The 24,601-nt window shown below is 42.9% G+C and overlaps 1 protein-coding gene and 1 pseudogene across 1 annotated transcript in view; both read left to right on the top strand.

Annotated features, from left to right (window-relative positions):
* The window catches only part of EFL1 (elongation factor like GTPase 1), a 46,775-nt gene extending 25,794 nt beyond the window's left edge, over window positions 1-20,981 (top strand). Inside the window, 2 exon segments of the mRNA XM_070477530.1 lie at window positions 11,744-11,928; window positions 20,659-20,981. Of these exon segments, the coding sequence (XP_070333631.1) occupies window positions 11,744-11,928; window positions 20,659-20,847 (374 nt within the window). The 3' untranslated portion in view covers window positions 20,848-20,981.
* LOC110141942 (ATP synthase subunit g, mitochondrial pseudogene) lies at window positions 357-1,243 on the top strand (annotated as a pseudogene).
* Window positions 20,982-24,601: the final 3,620 nt, after the last annotated feature.

The raw sequence follows: 24,601 nt of genomic DNA on the forward strand, positions 1-24,601 counted from the left end.
GGAAGTTGTGGAAAGTAACATGAGAACACAAATACAGGCCCCAGAACCAGGCCTGGCACCCAGTAGTTCTCTAACCCTCCTGAGATCATGGAGCTGCTTTGCAGTGAGGAGGGCAGACGGAGGATCCTGCGCTGGTTGAGCAAGTGGACAAAACTGCTGGATTTTCTCTAGCCTTGAGGTCCTTTGAGTCAGTTTGTGCTTACTCTGCATTCCTTTTAGTTTGGTTCTTTTGCTAATTAATTGCTAAAAGCATAAATCTAAGTTGTTGGGGTTTTTTTCCCCCCAAAAGAAATTTAGACTTGCATCACAGTAAAGTTCTTGTGAAAGGAATTGAGCACCCATAGCAGCGTTTTAAAAACAGTTGAGCTGAGTCGGGGCGATGGGCTCTCCGTCCTAGTACCATGGCCCAGTTTGTCCGTAACCTCGCGGAGAAGGCCCCGGCGCTGGTCAACGCTGCTGTGACTTACTCGAAGCCTCGATTGGCCACGTTTTGGTACTATGCCAAGGTTGAGCTGGTTCCTCCAACCCCTGCTGAGATCCCTACAGCAATTCAGAGCTTGAAAAAAATTATCAACAGTGCTAAAACCGGTAGCTTCAAACAGCTCACTGTTAAGGAAGCTCTACTGAATGGTTTGGTGGCCACTGAGGTGTGGATGTGGTTTTATGTTGGCAAGATCATAGGCAAGCGTGGCATCATTGGCTATGATGTTTGAAGACCAATTTTTAACATGTGATTATATCTGCTTTATTATTCAAGTGTTCTTGGACCATGTGTGAACAGACTGCTCTTTGAATAAAATAAGACAATGTGTCAGAATCAGTGTTTTCTCTATCAAACACTACATGGAAGGTCACAATTTCTCTTGATATTAAGTTGGATTGTCTTTTGCTTCAATATATTAATACAGCTCTAAATGCATGCCTTTGCTTAGCCTGCAATTTGGAAAATATATATATGAGTATACCAACCTGGTACCTGTATAAATGAGGTTAACTTTATTTTGAAGGCTTGAAACAAATGATGTTTAAGCTTTATTTCTAGAAAAGCTGGGGGAAAGGCTTTGAGAAAATGAGAACTTGCTCCAGTAGGAGAAATAATAATACCATGTGCTAAGTATGATACAGTTAAATCACGTAGCATTAAGAATACAATTTGGACTGTTTTTCTTCGCAAAAATCAGAGAAAGATCCCTTTGACAACACCTTTTTGTCAGTTTGAATATAGCCTCCCAAAAGAACAGCATGATGATAATCTGTGTATCTTTGTAATATCTTTAACATTAGGACAGAGTGAATGAGAGCAATACATATTTTTCATCTGATTTTGATATTTGTTATATTATTAATCTGTCCAGTTTTTAAGGACCTATCTTCACAAAAATAAAATATCCTATAGATATTTAACAGGGTTATGATTTAGTATTGTCCTTGGGTCTAAATAGTATATTATGTCCTGAAATAAATGATTAATTGGTATAAAAAAAAAAAAAAAAAAACCAGTTGAGCTAAACAAAGGCACAGAGATTCGGCTACCCTTGGATGGCTTAAAGTCAGTGTGTGCCAGGTGTCAGATCTGCCGATATGGCCTGGAACACGCAGTGTTTCTCAGCCTACCTTGAGTATGGCATCCTGTTAATACCTCTCGGAATCCATCGTTGAGTTCAGCGAACACTGGTCTAGACCATTCCCAGATTTTCTTCACATTTCAGTTGTTATTGTTGTCCAGTCGATGAGTCACGTCTAGCTCTTTGCATCCCCATGGACTGCAGCACACTAGGCTCCTCTGTCCTTCACTGTCTCCTGGAGTTTGCTTAAACTCATGTCCATTGAGTCGGTGGTGCTATTTAACCATCTCATCTGCTGCCCTCTTCGCCTTCAGTCTTTCCCAGCATCAGGATCTTTTGCAAGGAGTTGACTCTTCTCATCAGGTGGCCGCAGTTTTGGAACTCGACATCTGTCCTTCCAGTGAATATTCAGGGTTAATTTCTTTTAGGATTGACTGGTTTGATCTTCTTGCTGTCCATGGGACTCTCAAGAGTCTTCTCCAGCACCACAGTTCGAAAGCATCAGTTCTTTGGCACTCATACTTCTTTCTGGTCCAACTCTCACATCCATACATGACTGCTGGAAAAACCATAGCTTTGACTATATGGACTTTCATTGGCAAAGTGATATCTCTGCTTTTTAATATGCTTTCTAGGTTTGTCATTGCTTTTCTTCCAAGGAGCAAGTGTCTTTTAATTTCATGGCTGCAGTCCTTGTCTGCAGTGGTTTTGGAATCCAAGAAAAGAAAATCTGTCACTGTTTTCGCTTTCTCCCCTTCTATTTGCCATGAAATGATGGGGCCAGATGTCATGATCTTAGTGTTTTTTTTTTTTTTTAATGTTGAGTTTTAAGCCAACTTAACCATCTTAATTTAAAAGGTAAAGGTAGAATTAGAGCCAACTAGTCTTTATTCCTTCAGATCCTTGAAGAAGACTTCAGAGGTATCTTCCTATCTCTCCTACCCTGACAGGTGCTCTGTTTGAATACTTCTGTGGATGAGTAGCTCACAGCCAGTTCTGAGATTAAACAGTTTATTTCTCATGTTGAGCAAAAAGTCTTGTTTCCTGTCAGTATCTTGCCATTCATCCCATCATTGATCCCTCTCACATGCATAGCACTTCATATGTTTGAGGGGAGCATTTATTTTCTAGTTTTACATCCAGGGGAAAACTCTCCATGTCCTTCAGCTGGTTTTCAGGATATGAATTTTTTTTTTTAATCCTTTCATCAATTCAGTTGCTGTCCTTTAGACATACTTTATTTGGTCAGCCTCCCTCTTAAATTAAGCAACCTAAGATACTATCTCACCAGGACCGAACACAGACACGCTGTTACCTCCCATGGGTGGCACAACGTTCTTTTAACACAGTCTCAGCAGTTGCATCTTGTCATTAACTTGTGAGGAGTTAGGATCAGCTTCACTTCTTTTTTTAATAATTTTTTTTTGTGGTTGTCCTTATTTTGTTCCCCAAAAAGCTGGATTTAAATTTCAGTAACTGAAGTGATATAGTCCTACTAGAACCCCTGTATTTACATATGAGTAAACTGGGTCTATATAATTTTTTTTTCTTAGATTTCGTGTGTGTGTGTGTAAAATAGTAATAAACATTATAATAATAATGAAGGAAGTTTGGTGGTTTTTTTAAGGCCAAGAAAATTCTCAACATCATAATCTTAACACAGTGATTCGTTTCTCTCTCTCTCTTTTTTTTTTAATGTGTCCTGGTGAGAAAGGAAGGTCACTAGGTATTGAATCAGGGACTTTTCTGGCACGCCAGTGATTAGGACTCCACACTTCCACTGCAGGGGGGTACAGGTTCAATCCCTGGTCAGGCAACTAAGATCCTGCATGCCCCATGATGCCAAAAAAAAGTAGTGGAAAGTAGTGAATCAGATGTTCTGATGAAGTTGAGGTCCTTTCTATATATAGCATTCCCCTCATTACCAACTTACTAGCCATGTTATAAGAAGAAATAAGCTTAGATTGATAACAACTTTGTGTTAGAAAGTCCATGTCTTCATTTAACTCATGCTTGTATAAATATATACAAATCTTTATGTTTTCTTAAAATTTTGTAAGAAATTAGCATATGATTTTCTAGTCTGTAGTTCATGGAATCCAGTGCCTTTATCCTTAAAGAGTTTGTCACTTAGTGTGTAGTTTGGCAGCTACCCTGCTATGCATAATTTCTGAAAAGGGCAGATTTCTTTAGGACCACAGGATACATTTCTGGTCTTGGAGACTTGAACTTGTTTGAGAAGGGTCAAGAAGATTTAAGAAGTTGCTTGTCAACTTCTCAGCTGTCTTGAACTTCAGCATTTCCTGTGTGAGGTTTGTTCTACTTGTTCTGGTTTCTTCTCCAGTCTCCTTGTTGGGGAAAATGGAGTTAACATAGGTATGGAGAACCAGCCTCTGCTATCCCGCTGTCCTCTGTTAACATTACAGTAGCCTCTCCACGTTGTAAGTGTGTCTCGTTGTAAGTGTGTCTCGTTCTTGTTCTGAAAGTCATGGAAAAGACCCTTTTGTTGCTTATAACTGTAATTTTGGTCAGCTCACCTTATTCTAGTTTTCACCATCCGGGACATACGGTGCCCCCCCCCCCCGCCCCCATCCCTCAGTCTTAGTTGCTATCTTCCTCTTCTTCTCCCATCTCCCGTGTGTGTCCTCTTAAAACAGGAGTCAGAGGCATAGCAGGCACCTCCTGTGACCTGACAGCTTTATTTTGGGTGGGGAGGATTTTTCCTTCTTTTTTTCTCATTGGGATCATTCATGATTGATATTTTCAGACTCTCATTACTCCCAAAAAGGAGTTTCATCTTAGGGTTTGTTATCCTGAAAACTGTTTTTTTTTTTTTTTTTTCTTTTCCTTTGTGTGTTTGAAATGATCTTCTCAGGCCCCAGGGTCCAGGTAGGTCTGTGCCTGCCTGTCTCTCCACTGCACTCCCAAGGGTAACAGGAACACATGTCTCCTCGCCAAACTGCCATTTCTCCTTGTGTTATCCATTCGGAGCAGCATTTGACCTTTCTGAGAAGACAGCTTTTTCAGCACAGCAAACGAAGGCAGGATCAGCTGTTGGCATTTACCAGAAGTCCCCAGCAGACCGTTGAGTCACCTTTGTGAAGTCTGTCCTCTGTGCTCATGTGTTCGTTTGTGTTAGGAGATCACCACCAGGGCCCTGCCTGTGCTCCACAGTCCTTGGAGCATCTCTTGTCATCCTGCTCTTTGATCTTCACCAGGCACTTTCCACTTGGCCAGCAGAGTCAGTTCTGACATTTTCTAGGAAGAGATGCTTATCTCAGCCCTCAGGGTTCTTTGCCTTCTTCTCCCTTAAAAGCAGAGCTCGTCTTTGCCTTGCCTTATCCAGGTACAAATCTCAACTGTGAACATGGAGAAGGGTTAGTACAGTTGACCCTTGAACAGCACGGGGATTATGGGCACTGACTGACCATGCAGCTGAACATCTGTATATTACTTTAAAGTTGGCCTTCCCTATATGTGTATTCAGATGCAGGTTGTGTAGTACTGTAAGATGTGCTTGGGCTTCGCTAGTGACTCAGTGGTAAAGAATCTGCCTGCAAAAGCAGGAGACGTAAGAGACACAGGTTCAATCCCTGGGTTGGAAAGATCCTGGAGAAGGAAATGGCACCCACTCCAGTATTCTTGCCTGGAGAATCCCATGGACAGAGGCCCATGGGGTCATAAAGAGTCGGGCACAACTGAATAACCAAACAGCAACAGCATAGTATGTACTTAGAAAAACACATGTATAAGTGGACCCACACAGTTCAGACCTGTGCTGTTCAAGGGTCCACTGTACACAGTTTGTACCAGTGTCACTGGTTGGCCTTCATTACACATTTCTCAGAGACTGACTGACTGCCCTACCCACTGCCTTAGAAAAAACTGTGTTTAGATTTGATCTGGAATTTGTTTTCTTTAATTGGTTTGAAGCCTTCTTAAACTAGAGAATTACTCCTAAACCTGTTTTCTCTTGTTTGGGGGATGCTTTGGCTGTGATAATCGGTTTTTAGTACCGGAGGTCTGTCAGGGTAGTCAGGTCTTGTGTTCTCTTACATTTTGCTTTTTCTTTCTAAATCACCACCTACGACTGGAGAAAGAAATGAGGAGATCTCTATATTCCTGAGACTTTTTGCCTCCTACCTGGATGGTCAGCGATCTTCCAGGAAGACTTCAGCCTGGAGACTGACTCCTCATCTCCTACATTGCAGGCAGATTCTTTACCACTGAGCCACCAGGGAAGCCTTCCAGTTGCTTTAACTCTCCAAGAATTGGCAAAAATTGGCAAAAGGACGAGCTCAGGCCTTTTTTATTTAGTAAGATGAGTTAGTCTCTTAAAATTTTTTTTACACAGATTGTTGAAATTAGAAATCCTTTTATAAATGTGTAGAATTGCTTATGGTCAAAATGGGAAATATTACAGAAAAAATAATCATCTTAAAATTGTTTTGTCTGGGGAAATAATACCAAGAAAATGACCTTCTTTACTTGCAAAATCTACTTAACTAGCAGTGTAGTTTTATTAGAATTTTTTTAACCCATGAAAAATTTTTTTTAATGGGCTTGAATAGATGTCAGAATTGGTTTGTGTTTTTAATTGATCATCATGTAACTGGTAAATTGTCTCTCTTCATATTTCTTCTTCCAACTATTTACATCTGTCATTCTTGCTCTTCATTGTTTTTTATCTTTGCGTGAAAACTTCACATATAAAAAATGACTTCTCTTAGATAGTATTAGTTTAATCACATCTACAATTACTGTCGTTCTGTCTTATTTTAGGGATAAATGCTTATACTGTTATAAATATATGTATTTTAATGTATCAGAAGCCTACTTAGTATTACTCTTTACATTTAAAAACCTATTTTTATCTCATAGTTGTAATTGTTTTTGTATTTCACCAGCGTTTTATAATTCAATGCAACAAAAATTCATTGAACTATGTATGCTAATGCTGTGTTAAGCATGGTTCCTGTTTTGAGAGATGAGTTAAGGTGACAAGAGCTTGATTTTGTAAAAAAAAATTAGTAAAATACAATTGAATTTAGTGAATAAGTACAAATTTTTGGCGAAATTTTATGAGACATTTGGATAGCAAAATTCAAAACCAGGTAAGTCTTTTGAAAGTGACAGAACTTTGAAATAAGCTTTGATGGATGGAGTAATTTTGTGTTTATCAACTAGATATTAAATTGTCTTTGTCCGCAGCACCAGAAACTTCTATTGAACTTAAACGCCTTTCTAGTTGGTTTTCTAGGAACTGCTCTGCAGCATTAATGGGGCTTCCTGGGTGGTAAACAATTTGCTTGTCAGTGCAGGAGATGCAGGTTCTATCCCTGGTCTGGAAAGATCTCCTGGAAACAGAAATGGACAACCCACTCCAGTATTCTTGCCTGGAGAATCCCATGGACAGAGGAGCTTGGTGGGCTACAGTCCCTGGGGTCGTAAAGAGTTGGACATGACTGAACGACTAACCGCCAACAATAGCAAATGCAGCACTATGTTTCTAATCCTGGCCACTGGTTGACTGAACCCAACAGTGAAACCTTGTGTTTACCCACACTGTGTCTTGTTAAATTGGGTTCTTAGATAGTTATCCTAATCCTGTCGAAGTATTTATTACCTTTGCCAGCTCATGTCAGCTTGGGATTTGATCCCATGCCTTCTGGGTTTTTAAGTAGCTGATTATCATAGTAAGGACAGAGCTGTGAGCACTGACCCTTCTAAACTCAGGACATCCATCCTGCGTGGGAGTGAGGGTTAACATCCATTTCCTATAGATTGTGGCTGAATCCATCTATCTTATAGCCACCAGCCCACACTCCCCACTGTGTCCACATGCACTTTATCTCATGTTTGGTTGAAGACCATCTGCATCCTGTCAACCGTACTGGCTTGATTTAGCAGTCTGGGTGTTCTATGACAAAAGGAAGAGAAGTTAGTCTAGTAGGAATAAGAGGTGCCCACCGATTTCTGTGTGTGTGTGTGTGTTTAGTTGAAGTTAAACCACAAGTGTCACCAACAGTAACAGAAACCATAAGATGAAAGAAAAATCTTCCTTCTTGGAAATAAACCCATTGTTTTTCATTTTCTTGTACAATCTTTGTCCACAGTAGTACATTTTGCGTAGCTGTTGTGTATTATGCTAGAGGCTACTAGGTGTTTTGCTTTTTACATTTGTTGTTTACTTTATAAACACACTTCCTTTTGGCTACTTAGTAGTCATAATTTGCATTTTAATCTCTGCATGATATCCTATCAATCTGATATGCTATAGTTTACTTCCCATCATCCCCACATTGGAAATTCATGTTGTTTCCTATTAGAGAAAACATTGCTATGATCCACTGCCTCCTTTGCTAATTCAGAAGAAAAGAAAAGAAAAAAGTCAACTTTAATTGCCAGACTTCGGCTCTAAAGATTGTAGAATCTGCAAACCAATCTTACTGCCTAGTGTGGAAGAAGAAAAAATGTATTGATACCTAAGTATCTATAATGCCACAAAAGAACAGATGAGGCCCAGTGAGGCCCAAATGGTGAAGAGATTATTTTGAGCTTAGGATCTCACAGAGCGCTTCGTGGAACAAGTTGTTTTTGAATGGGCTTTAAACAATGGAAAGGATTTGACTGTAAAGTTTGGCCGAGTGTGCTCCGAGTTGGAGAAACTGAGCTCAGAGTGGAAAAACCTCAAATGTGTCCTGTGGGCAGTGCACGGTTTGTCTTGGCTAAGAGTGTAGGGTCCGTGCACTAGGGTCTGGCCGTTTCAGGAGCTGGGCTGTTGGGTTCCTGCCAGGTCATAAAGGGCCTGGAGTACAGGCTGAGACATTTATAGTGTAGTCACTAAAACCGGAGTCCTGATCACAACCAGTCCAGGCAGTTAACCTTTGTGTTGCTGGCGTCTATCCTGGAGGATGCCTCTCCCCTGCTGCCTTGCATACAATTGGGCGCACAGTGAGTTTCCTTTGAGTGAGTGAATGAACGACTTGGGGTAATGGAGCAGATGCCCAGTCAAGAGGGCATCAGGATATTCCCAGTCAGGGGCCACAGGCTCACAAATCCTCGTTGATGCGCTGCATGTGTTTCCCAGCCGAACAGCGGCTGTGCAGAGGGTCCCGGAGTGCTCCCAAGGATTGGACACACCTGTCATGAGCTTCAAGTGTATCTAGGTTTTTTTTTTTTTATTGTGACTGTTTTCCTTTGTTCAATGATCCATCACTGTGTCCCAGTTTTTTAGTTTTAGCAGAATTAAGATGAAATGGGCCAAATTTGCATGATTAATTACGTTCAGTTTCAGTTACAATTATTGATCCATGCCTGCTGGCGTGACCCGTGAAGGTAGGGGAAGAGCTTCTAACCTCTGCAGTGGGACGGAGTCAGTCGGCTCATCCCCACTGGCCCACCTCTTCATGGTGCATTTACCCCAGTTTACTCATTCTTTCTCCCGCCCTATCCCCTTGTTTTGGCTAAACTTGCATAAACCACCTTAAAACTTCCCTTAGAATGAGGTGGCAGAGTAAATAAAGATGATTAGTTCACACGCTGGCTAATTCCAGTGAATTTTTTTCCCTCATGAATTTCAGGCAACTCTTACATAGCCCAGAGGGGAATCACTAATAAAGACACTAATTGTTCTGCTTTTTTCAAGAGCTTTTCACACTGTACCTAAAATATTGCTTTCAGTTCTAGATACTGTGTTCTAAAAATTATGTAAATAAGTTATATTAGTTCAAACAGGAGAGTGGTCAGGATGCCAGAGGAAAGGAAGGTCACGTCAGAGAAACGCTGGAGGAGAGAAGGCTGATGCTGTCTTCAAGCAGCTTAAAGGCCCATATGGTCGTGGGACACAACCCAAGTGACTTAGCACACCCTCCACCATGGAGATGCCCTGAGGGCCACAGTCTCAGTAAATGTGGGATCAGAGGTCAAGTGAGAGGCCTGGCTAAGAAATAGAGTCCCAAGCATCCCAGACATAAAGTTAATCATTTAAAGCACACCAATGAGAAATGAAGGGGCTCTCTGAAAGGAAAGTGGTTTGGAGAAGAGCTTGGAGCTTCAAAGAATACTCTTAGGAAGAAATCATGCCTTTAAGAATTATTGTCATAGACAGTAGAATGATGGTCAGAAGGCCAGGGGTCAGAGGAAGGTAGCCCTCAGATTGTTGAGATTTGTCAGAGTTGATCAGTAGTTGCAGAAACTGCAGAGAAGTCACGCAGAGTGAGGACTGAGGAAAAGACACTTAGGTCGATGATGATGTGTGTGTGTTAGTTGTCAGTCACATCCAACTCTCTGCAACCCCACGACTACAGCCTTCCAGGCTCCTCTGTCCAAGGGATTTCCCAGGAAAGAATACTGGAGTGGGTTGCCATTTCCTTCTCCAGGTGATCTTCCCAACACAGGGGTCACACACACATCTTCCTGTGATGGCAGGGGGTTCTTTACCACTGTGCCACCTGGGGGAATATGAAAATGGCTGCAACTTCAAAAGAAGCAGTTTTAATAGAGCTCAGGGCAGCTGGCCGTTGAAGACAGAGCACATAGTGAAGAAGCCAGTGTCAGCCCCTTTGGGCACATGGGGAGGACGGTGCCGGGGGTGGGGGGCAGTGTTCAATGGGTTAGAAAAGAGGACAGGTGTCCCTGTCATCACTGTGGCCGTTTTTAACTTGGTTTCTGCTAAGCCTGGAGATGCGAAGGCCCATCAGAATTTTTAAGTTTTTATTTGTGACACAATGGGTTTCCTGCCATTGGTTTTCCTTTCTCCTTCCTCATCACCACCACCAGGGGGAAATCTGAATCAGAGAGAAAAGTTTGCCAGCTCAGACAGTTTTGCTCTGTGCACTCAGCTTATAGTCTAAAAAGTAAAATGTAAGTCAAGGCGGGCGACCTCCACACCAGCTCCCTGCCCTGTTGTTGAGGATGGCAGAGTCCAGGACTCCTGTGGTGTAGTCCCAGGAGACTTGTGCTCTGCTTCACTGCAATGTGAATTCTCCAGGATAACGTGTTTGTAGACTAGTGTGTCCTTAGAAGTAATTTCTCTAAGTGGTAGCTGAAGGAGGAGGCTGTGTATTCCCCTCATTCGAGCAAGTTCCTCACCACTGTCCATGATATTTGGTTTATCTCTGCTCTTTGCAATTTGTTCTGCTTACTGATGGGAGGGGTATCTGGAGCACCCAGTGGCGCTCACACAGAGGCCAGTCAGAGGGGAGGTTGTCTCCCTTCTGTGTGGAGGGCAGAATTATCCCTGAAACTGAAATAAAGGTGTTAACCAAGAGGATTTGCTAGAATTTCTGTGACATGGCGCTAAAACTTGTGTGTACTCAGTCATTTCTGACTCTATGACTCCATGGACTATAGCCCGCCAGGCTCCTCTGTTCATGGGATTTCCCAGGCAAGAATACTGGAGTAGGTTGCCATTTCCTCCTCCAGGGGATCTTCCCAACCCAGGGATTGAACACAGGTCTCCTGCCGTGGCAGGTGGGTTCTTCACCACTGAGCCATCAGGAAGCCCAAAAGCCAAAAGTTCTTACCAGATGTTAAAGATTCCAAACAAAATCAGTTTTCGGGGAATAAAACCCATATTCTTGTACCACTGAAATATTATCAGCTTAAATATGAGCAAGCATTTATATATATATATATATACACACACACACACACACACACACACACACACACACATATATATATATGCTTTAATTTTTAGTATAAAAATGTCATTGTGCCAGTTTCTTGCTTACTAGGCCCAAATAGCTTGTCATCATTATAATTATCATCATCACATTAATCATGTCTTGTAATTGTGAAAATACTTGTAACATTTATAAAGCCCAGTCACACTGACTCATTGGATTTCATGCTCAACGACAGCTCCTAGTGACAGTGTATCCAGGGTCCTTTTAAAGGTCTCCCTCTTTCCTTGCTGTGTGGAGGGGATTGTCTTGGGTAATGCACTTTGGGATGATTTCACCTTTTGTTACTTGTTTCTAATTTTTCTGTGATTGTCACGCTTATCCTTTTAAATAAATGCTGGAATATTTACCATGCCTTTGTAAGCCAGAATTACTGGGATCAAAGTTAATCATTAGTAGAGGGTTAAGAGGGTGTAGGAACAGTTGCATCTCTGTGCAGCTCAAGACATGTAACTGGTCGATGAATTTAAAAGATGTGTGGCTTTGCAGGTCGGGTCTACGCTGTCCTGTCAAAGAGAGAAGGACGAGTGCTGCAGGAGGAGATGAAAGAGGGGACAGACATGTTCATCATCAAGGCCGTGCTGCCCGTGGCTGAGAGCTTCGGCTTTGCCGATGAGATTCGGAAAAGGACCAGTGGCCTGGCCAGCCCACAGCTGGTATTCAGCCACTGGGAGGTAAGAAGCCAAATCCAAGTTCCTTCCTTGTCATTTCAGGCTGTGCTTCCCCACAGGGGGCACCCCTGGGAGCCAACCGCTTCCCAGTCTGGTTGGTCTTATCTGGTCCTGCTTGGTCAGATGAACAGGACAAAGCAGATGGCATTTTTTCATCCAGACTGGAAGACCTGAGATTATATGTGCTTTGTAATACACACACACACACACACACTCAGTTTTTTTCATTTGATGTAAAATTTAAGACAGAACGTTTAATCCTTTTTTCCCTTCCAAAGATATATTGTAGGTAAGAAAACCACAGATATTTTGAAAATGAAACTTAATGTTTCTTCTGGGGAAAAAGCACTTCTAACATTTAAAGGCAAACAGTTATGCTTCTTAAAAGAGAAAACTTTATTTTTTTTTTCATTTATTTTTATTAGTTAGAGGCTAATTACTTTACAATATTGTAGTGATTTTTGCCATACATTGACATGAATCAGCCATGGATTTACATGTGTTCCCCATCCCGATCCCCCCTCCCACCGCCCTCCCCATCCCATCCCTCTGGGTCTTCCCAGTGCACCAGCCCTGAGCACTTGTCTCATGCATCCAACCTGGGCTGGTAATCTCTTTCACCCTTGATAGTATACTTGTTTCAATGCTATTCTCTCAGAACATCCCACCCTCACCTTCTCCCACAGAGTCCCAAAGTCTGTTCTGTACATCTGTGTCTCTTTTTCTGTTTTGCATATAGGGTTATCATTACCATCTTTTTAAATTATATATATATATGCGTTAGTATACTGTATTGGTGTTTTTCTTTCTGGCTTACCGGCTCCAGTTTCATCCATCTCATTAGAACTGATTCAAATGAATTCTTTTTAATGGCTGAGTAATATTCCATTGTGTATATGTACCATAGCTTCCTTATCCATTCATCTGCTGATGGGCATCTAGGTTGCTTCCAGTCCTGGAAATTATACACAGTGCTGCGATGAACATTGGGGTGCATGTGTCTCTTTCAGATCTGGTTTCCTTGGTGTGAATGCCCAGGAATGGGATTGCTGGGTCATATGGCAGTTCTGTTTCCAGTTTTTTAAGAAACCTCCACACTGTTCTCCATAGCGGCTGTACTAGTTTGCATTCCCACCAACAGTGTAAGAGGGTTCCCTTTTCTCCACACCCTCTCCAGCATTTATTGCTTGTAGACTTTTGGATAGCAGCCATCCTGACTGGCGTGTAATGGTACCTCATTGTGGTTTTGATTTGCATTTCTCTGATGATGAGTGATGTTGAGCATCTTTTCATGTGTTTGTTAGCCATCTGTATGTCTTTGGAGAAATGTCTGTTTAGTTCTTTGGCCCATTTTTTGATTGGGTCATTTATTTTTCTGGAATTGAGCTGCAGAAATTGAGCTTGTATATTTTTGAGATTAATCCTTTGTTGCTTCGTTTGCTATTATTTTCTCCCATTCTGAGGGCTGTCTTTTCACCTTGCTTATAGTTTCCTTTGTTGTGCAAAAGCTTTTAAGTTTCATTAGGTCCCATTTGTTTATTTTTGCTTTTATTTCCAATATTCTGGGAGGTGGGTCATAGAGGATCCTGCTGTGATTTATGTCAGAGAGTGTTTTGCCTATGTTCTCCTCTAGGAGTTTTATAGTTTCTGGTCTTACATTTAGATCTTTAATCCATTTTGAGTTTATTTTTGTGTATGGTGTTAGAAAGTGTTCTAGTTTCATTCTTTTACAGGTGGTTGACCAGTTTTCCCAGCACCACTTGTTAAAGAGGTTGTCTTTTTTCCATTGTATATCCTTGCCTCCTTTGTCGAAGATAAGGTGTCCATAGGTTCGTGGATTTATCTCTGGGCTTTCTATTCTGTTCCATTGATCTATGTTTCTGTCTTTGTGCCAATACCATACTGTCTTGATGACTGTGGCTTTGTAGTAGAGTCTGAAGTCAGGCAGGTTGATTCCTCCAGTTTCAGTCTTCTTTCTCAAGATTGCTTTGGCTATTCGAGGTTTTTTGTATTTCCATACAAATTGTGAAATTATTTGTTCTAGTTCTGTGAAAAATACCGTTGGTAGCTTAATAGGGAATTGCATTGAATCTGTAGATTGCTTTGGGTAGTATAATCATTTTCACAATATTGATTCTTCCAATCCATGAACACGGTATATTTCTCCTTCTATTTGTGTCCTCTTTGATTTCTTTCATCAGTGTTTTATAGTTTTCTATATATAGGTCTTTTGTTTCTTTAGGTAGATATACTCCTAAGTATTAAGAGAGAACTTTAAATTATTCTGTGTTTCATGTTCTACAGTCCCCATTATGGAGACTCAGGGCTCCTGTGGGCTTCAGGTGTTGTGGCACAAAATGGCTCATCAAAACACGTACACTTAGAGAACAAACTTATGGTTACCGGGGTAAGGGATAATCAGGGAGTTTGAGATGGACATGTATACACAGCTGTATTTAAAATGGATAGCCAACAAGGACCTACTGTATAGTACAAGGAACTCAACTTCAAACAAATAATCCAGACTTATTCCTTAAACAATTTAGACAAAGCTTGTGGTTTAGGTTCTGTGCTAAGCTCTTCTCACTTCTTTTACTTTCTTTAGCCAACTGGGTCCCTTCTCTGGAACACTTCAAATGAACAGTTTAAATTTAGACAATACAGGGGAATGGAAATAATTGAGGGAGAGCTTTCTCCTTAAAATGAATTCTCTAGTCAAGTGAATCTGGAAGAGTAAAGAACGGTGACACTTTAGAAAAACTAACCTTGGACAGGGCAAATTTGATTTTAATTGGGCAAGTTTATATCATCTAAATCTGTAGATTTAGTTGCTAGTCCAGAACACCCAGTTGTGTCTGCTTCTCCTTAAAAAAAGAAGGTTACATTCTTTTTGCTTGATAGAACTAAAGTTAACATTGTTCCAATTTAGATTACATATTTTGGTTGTTGGTACAAGCTACCTTTTAACAGTGATTTCCTGTGAAATTTTTCTTGCATTTTTGCCTCAAAACTAAATGATGTTTCTGTGGCTTTACTGGCTTATGTCTGAGTAGACACCACTGCTGGACTTCATTATGTAGGAAACAGTAGCACACAACATGTAAGTTATTTGTTAATCCCCATGCTTATGGGCAATAATTTCCCACTTATCTGGACTTCTCACTTTTTGGTTTTGGTTTTTGGCACTCAACTTTTACATAAGAGCACAAACCAGTAAGAAATAGAAGGGATGGATTCATAAAGGGAGCTTCTGAAGAGTTATGTCTATCAAGAAGTGAAAGCGTTAGTCACTCAGTTGTGTCTGACTCTTTGCAACCCCATGGACTGAAGTCCACCAGGCCCCTCTGTCCGTGGGATTCTCGAGGCAAGCATATTGGAGCAGGATAAATATACTACTGATGTTCCTAATGAAAAACAGCATTGTCTCCCACACGTTCTAGCAACCAGATGTGTGATTATAGGACAGTGCAGCAAAGTGATACTTAGAAGACTTACTCTACTTCAAAGTAATGACCTTGAGAAATGAAACACTTTCTTCACTTGTGCTACTGCTACTGAAAACAGCCTTCAGAACTTGGAGCTCGTGCTTCTGAATGTCATAAGAGATGATGAGTCCATCTCATTAAGAAGACCTAGCTCAACTCTGGTGCAAAAAACTGGGTGACAGGATGTTTGATCAGAACAAAGAGAGTGTAGGTTGAGTGATCAGTGGGATTCTCTGTAGATGCAGATGGAAGACACATATTCAGAGCTCTTGAAATGGCACCATCATTGGAAGAGTTCTGTATTGGAATTCGCTTATTCTATTTGTTTAAAATACTTCATCACCTTATAGTCACTCTTATCCTTGAAAGTGATTCTGTAGTGCACATATTTTTTTTTAAAATCTATAAAACTTCTCATCTTTTCCCAACTGGCAAATAACATTGTGTATGAAACTGATAAGGCTGCTCTGTGGAAAGAATCCCAAAGCAGAGTGGCTCAGATAAAGCAGAAGTTTCTCTCGAGTCCAGGGCTGCCCTCAGTACTCGTTGTCCACTGGTGGTCTGGAGCAGCCATTCCACCTCCTCCCATCACCCCTGCATTCCAGCCAGTAAGATCGAGGAACAGCTAGAGGGCATACTCCATCCCTTTAAGAGGATGCTGCCCAAGTCACTCCTCTTCATCCCACTGCCCAGAACAAGTCATCCAGCACGTCAAGCAAGGCTCCACCTGACAAGGAGGCCTGCAGTGTGGTCTTACCCGGGTCATACATGCATGCTAAGTCACTTCAGTTGAGTCTGACTCTTTGCAACACCATGGACTGTAGCCCACCAGGCTCCTCTGTCCATGAGATTCTCCAGGCAAGAATACTAGAGTGGGTTGCCATTTCCTCCTCCAGGGGACCCTTCCCACACAGGTATTAAACCCACATCTCTTGGGTCTCCTGCCTTGGCAGGTGATTTCTTTGCCACTAGCACCAGGAGTCAGCAAACTCTGACCCATTACTTGTTTTGGTAAATAAAATATAACCATACCCCTTCATTTGCATATCTTACATGACTGCTTTCAAGTGGACTCTGTTAGTTAAGACAGAGACCGTGTGGCCCACAGTCTATTTTACCTACTGTCTTGGGCTTTATAGAAAAGGTGTGACGATCTACCCCTCCCTGCAGAACCTCAGTCATCTGTATGCCCACCCAAAATACCTATTACCAAAGAAAAAAGAGAATAGGTATTTAGGAACAGTTAATATAAAACATCAAATTTTGACCGAATAGGCAGTTTTTGTTGGTATGAAAATCATCAGTTTTCTTTCTCAAAATGTGAAAAAAGAGGTGGGGGGTTGAAAGTTAATCCTATGTACTTAATAGTAGTTTTTTTAAAAATACTAGTTTTAGGCTTAGTTATAGCTTGTTATTACAAATCGATCCTTCAGTAAACAACTGTAGGGGAAGTGTAGTCAAGAAAGTTAGCTGCAGTTTTGTACCATCCTTCTGTCATCCCCTTGCCACCTGTCATGGTCCCATTCCCCAAAGCTTCAAATCTTTGAAAGTCTTGAAAATCCATTACACTTAAATTTTACTGATCTGATATTTTCTGGCTGTCTTAGTTTTTTTCCCGCTGCCCCCCACGCTCCCCCCGCCACCCCCCGCCATAGTTCGGTTCAGAAATAACACAGTTGTTAAGATCTGGCTTCTCACTCCAAGGCACTGTTTTTCATTTGTATTCTACCACACCATATAATTTACAATCAAGAGCTTTTGAGAGAAAGTGCTTCAGAAAAAGAGAGAAAATAAAATTACAGGCATTTTCCACGAGGAAACCTTTGAAGTCAGCAATCTCATAATTTCTCTTTCTATGTTTTACCCTTCTGCAAAAAAGGAAGAAAAGGAGCTAATAAGGGACACAGAAAGAAATATTACCAGTCATTGCTGTTCTCCATGTATGTCAGCATAACCTCGAGTCTCCCTGTTAATACTGAGATTCCCCCAGGGGGTGCACTGAAGGCCGTGCAGGGTAAGGAAGAAGTGATTGCAGCAGCACCGGGCATGGAATGTGGACATGGTATTTCCCACCTGCTGGCTGTAATCATAGGAAGGACTGGGCAAAATGTTGAAATAGACCTCCCAAAGCTTTTTTATTTTCTAGTTTTGTTGTTTTGTTGTTGTTTTTAACACTCAGGGCAACAACTAGCACTTGGGCCTTCCTTCCTGTGAGTTAGAAGATGAAGTCCTCTTTAGATTCTGAAGATGCAAAAAATATCCTCCCCACAGGCACGTGAATTCAGGGTGAGCCAATTAGAAGGAAGTACCTTTTCTTCAAAACTGATGGCAAACTTTGCTCTCCTGCCTCAGAGAGGCTTTTCTGTGAGCATCACGTGTACTGTTTTTGGGGTCACCTTGTCATCACCCACAAAGAAAATTCATAATGACCCTACTGCAGTCAGATGGGGCTGAACCAGGCTAGCCTCTTCCTGACAAAGAGTACTCCATCTCCCCTCTCCTGAGAGTTTGTTCGACATGTCAGGGCAAGAACCTAGGTACAGGAGGGGTGCCGGTGAAGACATCAGCTGCCCGTGCAGGACAGAGAAGGTGCAGGCAATTGGGCCTGTGTCAGGCAAGTCCCTGGGCAGCAGGAGATGAACACATACAGAAGCCCCAGAGTCTCAGGAAGCAAACTGAGCAAACCTCAGAAATATGTGCCGAGGGGAAACGGGACCCTTCTGAAGCTCCTGGGTCCTGCATTCTTGAAAAAAGGACTCTCTGGTCTTAAACTGGCCAGTCCAAGTCCGCTGTCTCCCAACCAGCCCCTCACTTACTGCTAGAAAAGATTGAGGGCAGGAGGAGAAGGGAGTGGCAGAGGATGAGGTGGATGGCATCACTGACTCGATGGACATGAATTTGAGCAAACTACCGGAGATAGTAAAGGACAGGGAAGCCTGGCGTGCCACAGTACACGGGGTCAAAAAGAATTGTACACGACTTAGCGACTGAACAACAACAAAAATGTATTCACTGCTACCGCTGAGACCTGCTAAGAACATGTGGCTTCTTTATATTCCATGATGGGTTTATCATCCAACTAGTTAGAGGGGGACACTAATGACTGGCTTAGAACTAGTGTCCTACAAGTACAGTGTTTGTGGATGACCACCCAAGTAAATGGTCCATTTCCTGACCTTCTTCCCCTTCCCCTCTCCGAGAAAGAGAGGGCCTTCTGTGGGGAGAGGGTGGGACCTCAGCTTCAGCACAGTGCCCTCTAGAGCCTCAGTGACCTTGTCTGGGAAGTGGCTTGCCTGGTTCGGTCTCATCTAGCTGCTAGAGCCAGCATGGTGCACCAAACAGTTTCAGGAATCTTTCCAGCAGCCACTGATCTCTGGAAGTCCCCACCTGAGCTGCCTTTGTCCTGCGCCCAGGCTGCTACCAGCATCTTGGCCACTCCACGTCCTCTCACATGTGGGGACTTCCAGATCAGCAGCATTACCCCTTGCACTGCTCTGCTACCTTGTCAGATGAGACCTGGAGTGGGCAGGACCCCAGCAACTTGCCAGTCCTAAAAGGGAGTCAATCTTGAGTGTTCATTGGAAGGACTGATGCTAATACTGAAGCTCCAGCACTCTGGCCACCTGATGCGAAGAGGCCACTCATTGGAAAAGACCCTGATGCAGGGAAAGATTGAAGGCAGGAGAAGGGGGAAGTGTAGGGTGAGATGGCTGGATGGCATCATCAACTAAATGGACATAAATTTAAGCAAACTCTGGGAGGTAGCGGAGGACAGAGGAGCCTGGCATGCTGCAGTCCATGGGGTCACAAGGAGTTGGACATGACTTAGTGACTGACTGAACAGCCTCCTGCCAGTCCTTTGCTGATGGCACCCTTGGAGATGTTGCTTATGCTCTGTGGACATACACCTTGAGGACACCTGAGTCCTCATGTCTACTACTGCAGCCTGAGGGCACTGTCTGTGCTTTTACACACTTAGGAGACTGTGACATGTGGTCTAGTTCTGTTTCACAACTGCCTACTCTTTTATGACTGCTGTTCCCCACCCCCATCTCTTTTATTTCTTGGAGGATTTTTACATGAACTCCCTAGAACTTTGTCTTCAGATTGCCTTGTTCTCTCTCTCTCTCTGACTGTTCGTTCTCCTTTTGTTGAGTCTGGCGCCTGTCTTTCGTGGTGCTGGATTTCCTCTTGTCCTTGGAGAGTCACGCTGGCAGGGTCACTTGCCGCGGGGCTTCTCTCCTCCTCTGCCATCCTGAGGGCTGAGGCTCAGGTCAGGGCCTTTTCCAGTGTGGATGATGCAGGACCACAGACTCTGCATGGGCTGAGCCTCATCTTCAGAAGGTGATGGCTTTTCTCTCGTGACCTGCTAGTCACTTCTAGCCACAGCCCCAGACAGACACAGTTACTCCACCTCCCTAGAAGACTAGGTGGTTCTGGTCCCCACATGCCTGGGGTATGTGGCTTTGGGCCCGTCCATCCTCAGTGGGCAGTAAGAGTCTGGCCCTCATGACCATTCCTGTCTTGACTCCCTGTGGGAAGTGGATGGGGCTTGTACCTCCATTTATCACTGTGGGCTCTCTTCTCTCCCTTCCTGGTCCACAGAGATTTCCTACTGTTGTATTGAAGACTGACTATTATAAAATAAATTCTTCCTTCATTTCTGTGTCTTAAACAAAAGAGTATTGAGATTTGAGACCACTTGAGACATACCACCTCTTTCTGCCCAGTTGGAAAATAAGGAAAAGACAACAAAAAGAACAAGACATATGAAAGTCAGAATCTCACTGTCCTTATTGGTAAAGCCAATTTTGTAGAATGTGGTCAGCGTGTTGGCAATCCTGACCTCCTAATACTGCACTGAATTTTGGAGCAAAAACTCGTTAATAGTCAAGAACAGACCCATGGGTTGATCTGTGCTGAGGACAAAGGCGAAATTAATGAAAAAACACCTCTACCCAGGGATATCATAGTGTAGGGGAGAGTTTTTCCTATTACATTATTCAAAAGTCATAGTTTTCCTACTTCATTAGTGTTCTATAAAGGCTCTAAGAGTAAAGACTAACGTGTATATTACAGGTTTCATTGAATCTGCCTCCATTTGTTCATGGTTGTTCATTACCATTTCTAGCAAGCTTACCTCTTCATTGCTTAGCATTCGTTTCTTAAGCTAAGACTGTATGAATCGGCACTGGGAATAAAAGTATAGTTGTCTAATCTAGCACATTCTGTCACCTTCCTTTACAAGATCATCCCCAGCGACCCCTTCTGGGTACCAACCACCGAGGAGGAGTACCTGCACTTTGGGGAAAAGGCCGATTCCGAGAACCAGGCCCGGAAGTACATGAACGCAGTGCGGAAGCGGAAGGGTCTCTATGTGGAAGAGAAGATTGTGGAGCACGCAGAAAAGCAGAGAACCCTCAGCAAGAATAAGTAACCGGCCCTGCTGGCTGATCCTCCCCTTTGTAATAAATAAGGAAAGGTCACCCAGGCTTTGATACTGGGGAAATTTCTTTATGCTGCGTCATCTCTGCATTCACTTTCAATAAAGTTGATCGGTATAATATTTTACATAGGGCATTCCAGAATTTTTTTGTAATTGATTCTGCTACAAAGCAAGATGTTATTATAAGCATTGCAGTGGACCCTTCTCCCTTTGTGTGTGCTTCAGTCATGTCCGACTCTTTGCGACCCCATGGACCGTAGCCTGCCAGGCTCCTCTGTCCATGGGATTCTCTGGGCAAGAATCCTGGAGTGGGTTGCCATGCCCTCCCAGGGCCTCCTCCATACCCTGTGTGTAACTGCCCCCGGCAGTAAAGCTCAGGCTGTGGTGAGGGCAGTCTGCTCAGTGCTGAGGGCAGGGTGCGCAGACCCTGCTGTGGGGGCTGCCTCCTCTACATTGAGCAGCCCACCTCTGCCTGTCGTCAGCATCTCACTTGCAGCTACATCCTCCACTTAAACATATTTTATATGTAATCTTTGGTTAACAGCATTTAACATCCTTTGAAGAGACCACAAACTTGCAAGACCAGCTACCTTTAGATTAGTTAAACCAAGTCACTTTTACAGCTGATTCATCTTAAGGTTTATTTGTCCATCAAAACAAGGTTTTGATGTAATGTTCAACTGTTGGCCTTTAAACCTTCTGTTTTCACATTCCTTCATATATTGTATCACTCATATATAAATAAATGTTAATTAAATTAACAGACTGGTTCCAAATCGGGAAAGGAGTATGACAAGGCTATATATTGTCACCTTGCTTATTTAACTTATATGCATAGTACATCATGAGAAATGCTGGGCTGGATGAAGCACAAGCTGGAATCAAGATTGCTGGGAGAATTATCAATAACCTCAGATATGCAGATGACACCACCCTTATGGCAGAAAGCAAAGAAGAACTAAAGAGCCTCTAGATGGAAGTGAAAGAGGAGAGTGAAAAAGTTGGCTTAAAACTCAATATTCAGAGAACAAAGATCATGGCATCTGGTCCCATCACTTCATGACAAATAGATGGGGAAACAGTGGAAACAGTGACAGACTTTATTTTTTTGGGCTCCGAAATCACTACAGATGGTGACTGCAGCCATAAAATTAAAAGACACTTGCTCCTTGGAAGAAAAATTGTGACCAACCTAGACAGCATATTAAAAACCAGAGACATTACTTTGCCAACAAAGGTCCATCTCATCAAGACTGGTTTATCCAGTAGTCACATACGGATGTGAGAGTTGGACTATAAAGAAAGCTGAGCACCGAAGAACTGATGCTTTTGAACTGTGGTGTTGGAGAAGACTCTCTTGAGAGTCCCTTGGACTGCAAGGAGGTCCAACCAGTCCATCCTAAAGGAAATCAGTCCTGAATATTCATTGGAAAGACTGATGCTGAAGCTGAAACTCCAATACTTTGGCCACCTAATGTGAAGAACTGACTCAATGGAAAAGACCCTGATGCTGAGAAAGATTGAAGGCAGAAGGAGAAGGGGACAACAGAGGATGAGATGGTTGGGTGGCATCACCGACTTGATGAACATGAGTTTGAGTAAACTCTGGGATTTGGTGATGGACCAGGGAGTCCTGGTGTGCTGCAGTCCATGGGGTTGCAAAGAGTCGAACACGACTGAGTGAACTGAACTGAACTGATATTTTTCTTTTAAAAAAAAGAGTAAATTTCTGTAATTCTCTTGGCTGTTTCCTCTTAGCCTTACTGAAGGGTATTATCTTATATGATGAGATTATTGCCTTTCTTGTAAATGTCTTCCCTAAATCTCCTCAGTTGCCTCATTCAGGGAGATCCCCATATAAGGGACAAATGAATCTAGTCAAAAATAGATTTTGTAATTTTTGATGTTTCCCTAATACCTTTTATAGCCACTTTAAAGGATTCTTCTTCAAAATGCATAAAATTATAAGACCAGACTTGAAATGCTTTTAATGGTTTTTTTGTTTGTTTGTTTAGGGGTTTTTTGTTTTGTTTTGTTTTGTGTTAATACACTAGGTCACTCTTAACACTAGAGCCCTGGCAAATCTGGTTAAGTCTGATTGATCCTGCCTTTGGGGAATGTGTAGCTAGATATTTCACTGTCTGTCCAAGTTGAACAGATACTTATAATCTGAATTAATTGAGGAGAGTTCCACCACATACTGGTTATCTAAAAACTTGGATAACACAGGAAGAGCTAACACATCGATTTATAGCATTTGTGAATAACATCATTCAAACTGCCAGATGTACCATATAAAGTATTCTTAGACTCTCCACTTTATCAGCAAATCCTGCATTTAATAGAAAAGAGGCACAGCCCCGAGAGAGCTGGAGCGCTCGCTGCGTCCTGCCGGCCCTGGCAGATAGGCTGGTGTTGGGGGAGGACGTCAGCCTGATAGATGCCGCTCTTCCTTCTCCATGTTTGGGGAGATATCAGCAAGCAGTGAGGTGACTGCAGGCCACAGGGTGCAGCTGATCCACCACGTGAGTCATCTGCCATGTTGTGTAACTGGCGAAGGGGCCCCAGCCAGGGATGCCCCATCACGTGTGACAGCTCACTGAGGTGTGTGTCTACTTCATGTCCCTGGGCCACACTCAGACCCTCACCTGCACGTATGAAATGCAGTGAAAGTGAGCCAAGAAGCTGTGACGCTCAGTCATGTTCAATTCTTGTGATGCCCCTGGGACTGTAACCGCCAGGCTCCTTTGTCCATGGGATTTCCCAGGCAAGAATATTGGAGTGGGTTGCCATTTCCTCCTCCAGGGGATCTTCCCCACCCAGGGATCGAACCTGTGTCTCCTGCATTTGCCAGTAGGTTCTTTACCACTGGGCCACCTGGGAAGTCTGAACCAAGTATTTAACCTGTCCCAAATTGGGATGGGGGTGTTGCTATTCTTATATCAGGCTTGGTCTCTGGCAGTCATTTATAGACAGGGGGCAGTGAGGAAGCCACACAACCAAGACCTTCACTCCTGGAGGATCCTTGGCATTGAGGTGCTAAGATCTCAGAGGACAGACACAGGCAACATCAATCTCTTGCCTTTTCTAAGACAGCCCCAGGGCACAGGTGGGCAAGGGGCGGCAAGTGGGTGGGTGAGACTTCGATGTGCTCAGTCGCTCCATCATGTCTGTCTGACTTTTTGCAACCCCATGGACTGTAGCCTGCAGGCTCCTCTGTCCATGGGATCTTCCTGACTCAGGGATCGAGCCCACATCTCCTGCATTGGCAGGTGGATTCTTTACCACTAGCACTACTTGGCTTGAGGAGAAATATCCATCTCCTGTTATGACCCCAGGTATATGGGGGGGGGGGGGGGTTCGAGGGGACAGGGAGAGAGATCCTCACTGGATCCTCACACATGCTGAATGAGAAGAGGACCTGGAAGACGTTGCATGGCCCATGGTCCCACATCTCATCCAGCTGCGCCTCCTGCTCTGAGCACATCACAAAAGGATTCCAGGGACTGCGGCCTGATTTGTGTCGGGGTCAGAGAACTCATCCACAGAAGCCATGTCTTCACTATAACAGAGGACAAGAGGAAGATCTTCATATTTATGGTATTTTTATCCTGTGCCTCAAACTTAGTTAGGTAAACCTAGCAGTGTCCTAGATTCAAAATCATTAACTATATTGCTCAGATTTATGGCCAGTGAGTTTAGAGAAATAATTGATTTCAGATATTAGGTCAACCCATGCCCTTAA

Source organism: Odocoileus virginianus, chromosome 16 (assembly GCF_023699985.2).
Source record: "Odocoileus virginianus isolate 20LAN1187 ecotype Illinois chromosome 16, Ovbor_1.2, whole genome shotgun sequence".
Lineage (NCBI taxonomy): Eukaryota > Metazoa > Chordata > Mammalia > Artiodactyla > Cervidae > Odocoileus > Odocoileus virginianus.